The sequence below is a fragment of the Hyperolius riggenbachi genome, chromosome 8 (genome assembly GCF_040937935.1).
Source record: "Hyperolius riggenbachi isolate aHypRig1 chromosome 8, aHypRig1.pri, whole genome shotgun sequence".
Taxonomy (NCBI): domain Eukaryota; kingdom Metazoa; phylum Chordata; class Amphibia; order Anura; family Hyperoliidae; genus Hyperolius; species Hyperolius riggenbachi.
In genome coordinates, this window is record NC_090653.1 from 287,674,252 (window position 1) to 287,685,498 (window position 11,247).

At 46.4% G+C, this 11,247-nt stretch overlaps 1 protein-coding gene across 3 annotated transcripts in view; it reads right to left on the reverse strand.

The window, feature by feature from the left end:
* Positions 1-1,896: 1,896 nt before the first annotated feature.
* SEC16A (SEC16 homolog A, endoplasmic reticulum export factor) overlaps positions 1,897-11,247 on the reverse strand; it is a 149,766-nt gene continuing 140,415 nt past the window's right edge. For all 3 annotated transcript variants that reach the window (XM_068249127.1, XM_068249125.1, XM_068249124.1), the window contains 2 exons: positions 7,151-7,228; positions 1,897-3,461 (listed from right to left, as the gene is read on the reverse strand). In XM_068249127.1, coding sequence (XP_068105228.1) covers positions 3,390-3,461; positions 7,151-7,228 — 150 coding nt within the window. In that variant the 3' untranslated portion in view covers positions 1,897-3,389. The remainder of the gene's footprint in view (positions 3,462-7,150; positions 7,229-11,247) is intronic.

Here is an 11,247-nt window from a genome sequence, read left to right on the forward strand (position 1 = left end):
CAGAGGAGCTCACAATCTAATCCCTACCATAGTCATATGTCTATGTATGTATCGTGCAGTGTATGTATCAGTCTAGGGCCAATTAAGGGGAAGCCAATTAACTTATCTGTATGTTTTTGGGATGTGGGAGGAAACTGGAGTGCCCGGAGGAAACCCACACAGACACGGGGAGAACATACACACTCAGTACAGATAGTGACCTGGCTGGTAATTCGTACCAGGGACCCAGCGCTGCAAGGCTAGAGTGTTAACCACTGCACCGCCGTGCTGCACTGTTACAACTGTAACTGTAATTACTAGATCTACCAATTCTGTATTATGTACCACGGTCTATGGTTTGCATATACGATTGTCTGTATTCTATTTCCTGTGTTTTGTCTCTTACTCTGTACAGCACTACGGAATAGGTAGGTGCTTTATACATCAATAATAATATAAAATATAATCAGATAGATTACTCTCTTATCATTGCTGCTAGTGTAATGCACAGATTTCAGCATGATATGTAATGGGAGTCTGTGCAGCAAAGCTGAGAGCTGAGCGAGTGATGTGAGTGCAGCACTGCCCTGCCTGGACTACCTGCTAATAACACAGGGTTTCCCCATAGTGATGTGCAGCCTCCTCCCCCTCCCTGGAGCAAGGAGTGCTTCAGTGCTGTCCAGCCCACTCCCTGCTCTCATAGGTGGTTCTAGGATGAGGCAGTTTAATTGGTAATGTAATTATGCCTCATCCAATTACTGGTACCCACCTGAAGTGAGAGGAAGATGGAGGCTGCCATATTTATTTCCTGTTAAACTATACCAGTTGCCTGGCAGCCTTGCTGAACTCTTTGGCTGCAGTAGTATCTGAATCACACCAGAAACAAGCATGCAGCTAATCCAGTTACACTTCAGTCAGAGCACCTGATCTGCTCCATGCTTGTTCAGGGTCTTTGGCTACAAGTGTTAGATAGAGGATCAGCAGGACTGCCAGTAATGTGCATTGTTTATTAAGAAATAAATATGTCAGCCTCCATATCACCATCACCTCCAAAGTGGACCTGAACTCCAAACTCCCTTCTCTACTCTAAAAGATAAGCAACAGTATAATAACCTTTTAAGAAAAAAACATTTCTTTAATATAGCTGATACTGTAAAAATCCTGCAATAAATCTGCAGCGTGTTTACTTCCTGCTTTCATGGAAGTAGATATGGGGTTAATATCCTGTTTACAAATTAGTTGCTCTGCTGAGACAGCCAGCTGACACAGCTGCGAGATCAAATTACACTTGTGATTAGTCACAGATGAGGGGGAAGCAGACAGGCTAAACACTCTAAATACCTACAGGGTGCATTTCGCTATCTTTTCCTCCGGTTCTGTGCAAGAGTTCAGGTCCACTTTTACCCGCATATTTATTTCTGTGATGCAATGAGAGCAGCCATGTTCTGTCTGTCACAGGCTGAGGGCTGCAGATGCTATCAGCTTGCCGGTGTGTAATGTGAGAAGTTCACTCCCCTCTCCTCCTCCCCTCTGCCTCTGAAATCTCTGGCTAGTAACCTCCCCCTCCTCCTGCCCAGACTGAGCTCCCATGAGCCCTTGCTACAGTGCCAAGGCTCTCTGAAGCTGTGGCTTGTTTAGTTTATAGGGAATTAGGGTATTAAAACAAAACAAAAAAAGTATTTGGCTTGAGGAATGCCCTATAAACTGTATGAAAGGAACACAATTATGCAAGGAGTAAAAGTTCATCTCGGATCCACTTTAAGGTTCCCTTTAAACGTATTAGCTGCCCGCCCTAGTCACCTCCCACAGTCTGAAATGTAGAAGCTTCTGGAAGAAATCTCAGTCCGCTCCACCCACCACTCCCCCCCCACCCCCGAGCCACGCCCGACAGTCACGGCTCTTCACACCCTTCAAATCTAAGCATTGGTGCAATTTTTTATTTAAATAATTTTAAAAACATTAAAAGCTTTTTTTTTTTTTCAAGTTTGCTCCATCACCGGATCGCCCGCAGGGTCAATTCTTGTGAGACGGAGAAAGCAGTTCTCGTAAGACATAGAAAGTCAAAAAACAAAACGTAAAACAGAAGCCTGAAGAGGGTCCTCACATGATATTTCAGTGTTCAGAGTGAGCTGGACTAGCTGAGCGCTTCATATACCAGCTTCTTGCATCTCCATGAAATGCCAACTAATGTAGCTCCACCCATGTACACTCAGCCCCACCTCTACACTCACAGCTCCAGCCCACACACTCACAGCTCCACCCCCTACATTCACAGCCCTGCCCTTACACTCAAAGCTCCACACACTCAAAGCTCTGTCCTCCACGTGCAGCTCCACCCATACACCTAGTTTCTCCAATACGACAGCTCCGCCCTCATAACCCCAGCTCCGCCCATACAACCACAGCTCCATCCACCTTTCAAAAGCAGCAAAAATAAGTATCTCTTTGTGGTGTACAAAGTGCTGAAAACTCACTATCGGAGCCCCGTTCCCAATTCTGTATTTAGTTTCAAAGCAAATGGGGCTCATCAACCTCTCCTGTAACAAAAATACCAAATTCTGAGTGGAGTTACCCTTAAAGGATGATATCGATTCTACAAAGCCCAGCGGATGATGATGATTAATGTTTTTTTTGTCTATTTATCAGCTGTATCCGTTTTAATCAGAATTCGCCAACAGCATGAGAGAAAGCATGTAACTATATTGCACTTTAAAAAATATATATATAATCACAGGGATCAGAAAGAAAAAAAGAACTTAATTATATCCGATCTGCAATCTGTGAGTTTACAAGATGATCGAATCGTTGTAAACCGTCCAGACACGTAGATTCATCTATTTTACAAAAAGATTCGAGAGCCTATACAAGTGTCTACATACATACTACAGGATAAATTCTCTCCAGATTAGTCACAGTTTTAACTTAATATATTAATTCTTCGAGGAAGGGACGTTTGAAAAATAGACCAACGCGGTCGCCATTTTTTGATATGGAAACGATACACAGATCGGTTGTCCTCTGTCCTGTCACCAGCCAATCCAGATCAAGGTAGGTAGAAATTTTCAGCCACTCCGGTGTGGCGATGGGAAAGCTGGTTTGTCAACCGTGAACGCAAGTGGAAAGGCCACAAAATTGCAACGCTTCCGCGCTCCAAAGTTCAACGCTTTAAAAAAAAAACTTAAAGGAAAAAAAACACACAATCGCGATCACCGCGTTCCAGTCATCAATCAACGCAAACTTGTCACAGCCGGCCAAAGCCCTGAAGGTTCATTCAGAAGGTGGCGTAGAGTCTGCCTGTCACCGCAGAGCGGTAATTCATGGTGGTAAACGGCAGAAGATCCGGATTCCAGGCAGCCGACTGATGACAGACTTTGAAATGCTCCGGAGGTTTCGTGGCCGACTCAGAGGCTTCACTTTAGTGTGGGGTATTTCCGCTGGCCAAGCCTCCCGGGCCGTGATGCCATGCCTGATGAAGGAGCCGGCTGTAACGAAAGAATGAATAAAGAGATGAGTGACTGGAGTGCAGATTCCTGCCAATGGCAACATGTTTGTGTCATGGTGGCCAAGACATGCCCATACATATGACTATTCAGCTGAATGGCAACAAAACTGAAGTATTCTCTTTTTTCTTCTTAAAGAAGCACTACGGCAAAAAATTTTAACATTTAAAATATGTGCATACAGACAAATAAGAAGTACGTTTTTCCCAGAGTAAAATGAGCCATGAATGACTTTTCTCCTATGTTGCTGTCACTTGCTGTTGTACAAATGTGACAGAAGTGACAGGTTATGGACTAGTCCATCTGTTCATAGGAGATTCTCAGCAAGGATTTTATTCTTTATAAAGATATTCCCTAAAAAGGATTTATACAATGATGCTGGCCAGCTTCCCTGCTCGCTATACAGTTTTTAGGCAGTTGGACAGAGCAACTGCCATTCACTAAGTGCTTTTGAAAATAAATAAATCCTGAGAATCCCCTCATGAACAGATGGACTAGTCCAAAACCTGTCACTTCTGTCAGATTTCTACTACCTACATACTGTAAGTGACAGCAACATAGGAGAAAAGTCATTTATGGCTCATTTTACTCCAGAAAAAACGTACTTCTTATTTGTATATGATTGCACATATTTTAAATTTTACAATTTTTCGCCATAGTGCCCCTTTAAAGCAAACAAAGGGAGCTGACGAAAAAAAATTTAATTACATACCGTATATACTCGCATATAAGCTGAGGTACCCACTTTTCCCTTAGAAACAAGGAAAAAAGTGATTGACTCACATATAAGCCCCCTCCCCCATATAGCCTCCTTCCCAGTAGTCAGATGTGCCCCCAGTACAAGTCAGCCCCCTCCCCATAGCTAGATGTGCCCCAAGGATCATACAGCTGTGTCTCAAGAAGCCACTAGATGGCATCATAGATATGAAACACCGGAAAAATCACTGCACCGATGACACGTTGCTGGCACGCTCCGCTCCACAAGCCAGGGGACAAAGGTAGTCTTGAGCAGCGCACTCTGCACACCATGTTGCATGGGATGAAGGGCACAGACACAGCAGGGAGGCAGCTGGCAAGAGCAGGATCATTAGTGCACGATCCTTACGCTCCTCTGCCAGTAACAAAACCTGCTCCACCATCCGTTCTGCTCCCCTGACTCACATATAAGCCAAGGGGGTAACTGTTCAGCACATTGTGTGTGCAGAAAAATAGGCTTATACAGAAGTATATACAGTACTCGAATTTGCAGAGGGAAGGCTCTGGACCCCATAGAACTTTCCCAATCTTCGCTCCATCACCTCGTTCCACTGCTGTCGTCCCCACTGCTGGAAGGGACAGAGAGAGGATTGGGAAAGCATTAAAGGGCAACTGAAGTTAAAAGAATATGGAGGCTGCCATGTTTATTTCCCTGTAAACAATACCAATTGCCTGGCAGCCCTACTGATGTATTTAGCGGCAGTAGTGTCTGAATCACACCAGAAACAAGCATGCAGGTAATCTTGTCAGATCTGACAATAATGTCAGAAACACCTGATCTGCTGCATGCTTGTTCAGGGGCTATGGCTAAAAGTATTAGAGGAAAAGGATCAGCAGGGCTGCCAGGCAACTGGTATTGCTTAAACGGATAATATGGTAGCCTCCATATCCCTCTCGCTTCAGTTGTCCTTTAAGGGACCCAGAACCTTCCCAAACTTAGTTTTTTTTGTTTGGGTGGTATCCTTTAAACACCCCCCCCCCCCCCCCCCCTGGTGTTTAATTTCCCCAGGATTCCTGTGCAAAAAGTGATCCAATTAATTTTCATAACTTTTTTTTCTTGTAACTTGCCAAAATATGTTAAGCAAGGGTCTAGTATAAAGTGCAGGAGGGTATTAACCTCCCTGGCGGTTTATTTATTTTGCCAGGGAGGCTGCAATGTGGGTTTTTTTTAATAAAAAAAAAAAAATATTTCATGCAGCCAACTGAAAGTTGGCTGCATGAAAGCCCACTAGAGGGCGCTCCGGAAGCGTACTTTCGATCGCCTCCGGCAATCGAAAGTAACAAGATAGGCCGCAATGAGCGGCCTATCTTGTTTCGCTTTCCTCGTCGCCATGGCGACGAGCGGAGTGACGTCATGGACGTCAGTCGACGTCCTGACGTCAGAGCCGCCCGATCCAGCCCCTAGCGCCGGCCGGAACTGTTTGTTCCGGCTGCGCTGGGCTCGGGCGGCTGGGGGGACCCTCTTTCGCCGCTGCACGCGGCGGGCGATCGGGCAGCACACGCGGCTGGCAAAGTGCCGGCTGCATGTGCTGCTTTTTACAGAATGTAAATCGGCCCAGCAGGGCCTGAGCGGCGACCTCCGGCGGCATACCCCGAGCTCAGCTCGGGATTACCGCCAAGGAGGTTAAAGAGACTCTGAAGTGTCCTAAAAATGAGGTTTTTACTTTAAAAACCTCTTTAACATAATTGCCCCTCCTAAAACGCTGCATCCCCGCGGCTGACAACGCCATAAATCACCCCTAATTACCCCCTTTCTTAGTCGTGGATTTTGCTGCTGGAGGAGGTAGAGCTGTCAGCAGCAGCTCTACCTCCTTACGTGTCAATCAGCATGTAGCTCCGCCTCTCCCCGCCCCTCTCTGTGAAGGAAGGCTGAGAGGGGCGGGGGGAGAGGAGGCGATCCTCGCTGATAGACGCATGTAGAGGCAGAGCAGAGTGTGTTAGGACACTTGAGGTGAAAATAAACTTATGAAAAAACAAACAATTGCATCTATCCTCCTCCTACTAAAAAAAAAACAAAAAACTTTTTTTTTACATATCCCACAGTTTTATTTTAGATTTAAATCTAGTTTTTAAGTTTTTACTGTTTCATTGTCTCTGCTCAATGACACCTTCATTGAAGTATGCCAGAGCTAAAATATATGAATTATTGACCCTTTTTATCTCTTTTCTGCTCCCAGAAGCCATTTACTGACAGGAAAGTGTTTTATGGCTGTAATTACTTATCAGTGAGGGTTATGCTATAGTCTGACCCAGTCCCACCCGGACAGAAACTGTCACTTGCATACCTGATGTTTAACTCTTTCAGGCAGAGAAAGAAAAAAGGAACACAGCATAGTTATTTGTGTGCTAGGCTCTGTACACACCCATGTCTATCTCATCATGTCACATGTCACCTCGGGTGTCCTTTAGGGCCCTCTCCCACTAGAGGCGCTTGTGATTGCTGAATTGCAAATCACTGGTGATTTTAAAATCGCTAGGTTTGCTAAATAACATAGGAATCGCGGTAGGTTATTTCCACTACCACGATTAAATTTTTACAAAAGCGCGATCATGCCGCGGAGCGATTATTGACGCGATTTTGCTATGCCATGCAGTGCATAGCAAAATCGCAATTGTGTGCATAGCAAAAACGCAATCGCCAGGAAAGGAAAAGGACTTGGATTGCTGAATCACAATCGCTAGCGTTTAGCGCAAACGCTAGGGATTGCTAGTGGAAAAGGGCCCTAAAAGAAAATCTCGCAAAAAAAAAAAAAAAAATTCCCCCGGGAGCCTACCATAGGGTTCAATCAATCGGTTATAAACCCCCCCCTCCTCCCAGAGGTACTTTAATACAGAAAGTCATAGCAGAGAATAAACAGAACACTTCACAGAAGAGTTGCAGAATGAATTGTTAACATTCGGAATATCCCACTTACTTGTGCAAAACTTGAGGGGTTGTAGAATGGAACGGTCCCAGGGGGAGGGCCTGGAGGCGGAGCCGCACTACTGGACGCCTAGAAAAGACAGATAGATGGTCAGCTGTGTGGATGTTTAGGCAGCTTCTGAAGGGACTGGCGGACAGAGAGCCATGGCCTGATCCAGAGACAGAGAGGGGGGCACAGATATTACTGCTGGACACCCCCAGGTTCAATAAATGTAAAAAGCCCACCATAAAAATCAATCAAATTCTCAGAGGCCGCAGGAGCGACATTACTATGGACAGACGAGGGCGGAGGTAAGAGGGAGGACCAGCCCCTTGCTTCTTGGGTCCACCTCCTGCGCCAGATTATTTTAGCTCCGCCTCTTGCAGCAGATTATTTTAGTTCCGCCTCCTGCAGCAGATTTTAGCTCCACCTCCTGGGGCAGATTAAGCTGCATTTTCCAATGATTGGTATAACAAGGATTTATTTTACCAGTGAGTGACAGTCTAAAGCAGTTTTTATTTTTAGATTTTAGGGGCATAGCCTGTAATAAACACTGACTCCCTTTTGATAGGAGTTGGGCCAGTCTGGGGGGCGGGGCAGTACAGATTACAGTTTTGGCTCTGCCAGTCAGTCCCTTCAGCAGCTGCAGAGAGGAGAGGGGCAGTGTGAGGGGAAGAGACCCCCAGGAAATCTGTCCGGTATGACAGGTGCTCTTTACACACAGGGGTGAGTGTGGCACACGGTACCAGCATGCAGGGTTAATAGATTAGTGAACAGTCTGGGGCAGAAGGATGTAAACCTCAGGAATGACTGACAAAGAGCAGAACGCTATGACTCTATCCACAATGGTGACCTGACTTAAAGGACAGGTGCAAGGTGGGGAAAAAAAAGAGCTACTTACCTGGAGCTTCCTCCGTTCTGTGCCATCACCGCAGCTCCGGTGTAACAGGATGCACTCTGTTGTCTTCTGCGCAGGCATGCTGCCACGCCACTCGCGCAAACATGGCCTGGAGTGTTCTGCTCCTGCGCAGTACAGCATCTGCAATGAAGGGGATCCGGGACCGCAGAGCTGCGAGGAGGGATAGATCGGCAGCCAGAGGCTGGAGGAAGCCCCAGGTAAGGTTTTTTTCCCCACCTCATACCTGTCCTTTAAGTGAGTTCATACAGCTAAACCTGCTTCGCTGTGCGACCCACCAATGATAGACGTTCCCGGCCCTGTACAGATTATCTAGTCACTGCCCTCAGTGTTATCCAATCCCTGGCCCAGTCTGACATATGTACTCATTTTTTTCACTTATAAAGGTACAGGCATATCAATCCCAGTAGGTACAGTATAAGCGGTTTCTCTGTGCCTGTACTGATAGTAAACTAGCTGCAGTGTATGCTGATCTCTGCTGCCTCCAATATGTACAGTATAAACTGTTACTCTGTTCCTGTACTGATAGTAATCTAGCTGCAGTGTGTGCTGATCTCTGCTACCTCTAGTATGTACAGTATAAGCTGTCACTCTGTGCCTGTACTGATAGTAAACCAGCTGCAGTGTGTGCTGATCTCTGCTGCCTCCAGTATGTACAGTATAAGCTGTTACTCTGTGCCTGTACTGATAGTAATCTAGCTGCAGTTTGTGCTGATCTTTGCTACCTTCAGTATGTACAGTATAAGCTGTTAGGGCCCTTTTCCTCTAGCAGTCGCTAGCGTTCACGCTGAACGCTAGCGATTGCTGAATCGCAATTCCGGCGATCCCCCGACGTTTGCGGCCGCGATTTTGCTATGCTATGCACTGCATAGCAAAATCGCGGCAAATATCGCTCCGCCGCGCGTTCGCGTCCCCGTCAAAAACAAATCGCGGTAGTGGAAATGACCTACCGCGATTCCTATGTTAAAAAGCAAACCGTAGCGATTGTAAAATCGCTAGCGGTTTGAGTCTTTCCGATTCAGCCAGCGCAAACGCGTTTGCGCTGGTGGAAAAGGACCCTTACTCTGTGCCTGTACTGATAGTAAACTAGCTGCAGTGTGTGCTGATCTCTACTACCTCCAGTATGTACAGTATAAGCTGTTACTCTGTGCCTGTACTGATAGTAAACTAGTGCTGATCTCTGCTGCCTCCAGGATGTACAGTATAAGCTGTTACTCTGTGCCTGTACTGATAGTAAACTAGCTGCAGTGTGTGCTGATCTCTGCTGCCTCCAGTATGGACAGTATAAGCTTTTACTCTGTGCCTGTACCAATAGTAAACTAGCTGCAGCGTGTGCTGACCTCTGCCACCTCCAGTGTGTACAGTATAAGCGGTTTCTCTGTGCCTGTACTAATTGTAAACTAGCTGCAGTGTGTGCTGATCTCTGCTGCCTCCAGTATGTACAGTATAAGCTGTTACTCTGTTCCTGTACTGATAGTAAACTAGCTGCAGTGTGTGGTGATCTCTGCTGCCTCCAGTATGTACAGTATAAGCTGTTACTCTGTTCCTGTACTGATAGTAAACTAGCTGCAGCATGTGCTGATCTCTGCTACCTCCAGTATGTACAGTATAAGCGGTTTCTCTGTGATTGTACTAATTGTAAACTAGCTGCAGTGTGTGCTGATCCCTGCTACCTCCAGTATGTACAGTATAAGCTGTTACTCTGTACTGACAGTAAACTAGCTGCAGCGTGTCCTAGTCGTTGCTAGAAAGGTACGTTCAAAATGTTCCTTCTGATGTTACTTCTGCCTGGTTGTAATTTGCTCTTCTGCTTTGCTTACACTTCCTGTGTAGACAGCTATCAGCAGTCAGTCTGCACGACACCTTGCCTGGGGACATGGAGTTGTAGTCATACATAGGGATGGTCAATTAGATGCAAATAATTTCAGAGTGATGCAGGATTATGCAAATCTATGCAACTTGAAAATGGACCAATCGAATTTAACCTCAGCAGGATTTGATTGGCTCAAGCTGCATACATTTGCATAATGCTGCATCAACTGGAAATGATTTGCATCTAATTGACCATCCCTAGTCCTACACACAGCCACCTGCTTCCCGTACAGTATACCAGGGAGCGGATCAGTCTGCACTGACTCCTCCTATCCCACCACCAGGATATGACAGCAGGGAAGGGACAGAACCACATTGTCACATGTTCAAAGCCCCTCCCTCTAAAAACAAGAGTGATGCAAGAAGCTGCAAAGTGCACTGCAACCAATCAGCATTCACCTTTCACCGGACCTGTCAATGAAAGGTGATATGTGATTGGTTGGCCTGGATTATGCTGCCTGCCCAGCTGTAGTAAGTAAACCTAAAAGTGTCATTCAGAGATAAATATTGTGGGGGCGCCGGTGAGAGGGTTGCAAGATGCCCGCAGCAATCGTCCTGTATCCACGCTGTACAAGCCACATATAAAGTTTTTTTAGAGTTTGTTGGAGGCTGGAGAGTCAAATCGGCTAGACTACCCCCCCTCCCCCCCTTCCCATCCTCCAATCCCTCTGAAACTAGTGGTTAGATCTCTGCGCTTCTAGGCTCCCAGCTCTGCTCAGCTGTCGCACCTATTGCCAGGGACTTGCCTACTATTTTTAAAATAGATGTAGGGAAATCCGAAGCGCCTGAGTTTCCGGCCCTGGTAACCTATCACCCCCTTTACCAAAGGGTTCATTGCCCTGCTTGCTTCCTCTATCAGGGCCTTGAGTGCTGAGATCTCTGCATTCCCAAGTTCCCAGCTCAGCAAATCTAACTGCACCCATTACCAGACACTCCTTGCCCCCTTGGCAAGATTCTGGTTGTGTTGAGATCTCCCTCCTCTTCAGCTCCCCGCTTTGCCCACCTGTTGCACTATCCCCCTTTCAAATCTCTCGGGAGCTATAATGGTGAGATCTCTGCACCTCTGAGTTCCCCTCTCTCCATACTTGTTGCTCCCGTGTCCAGAGGCTGACACTCCCCTGCCGATCTTCTGTCTGATATTAAGACGCATGCAACAAGAGGAGCAGAGAGGAGACAGGGAAGATTTAACAAGAGACGTGACGTAGGGGGCTGGCGGGTGATTCCGCTCATTGTGCAACACCCGTAAGGCCTGGTACACACGATGCAATGTTCCCATCAGATCGACAGGAAATATCCAATCGTTCCATAATTTCCGTGTACG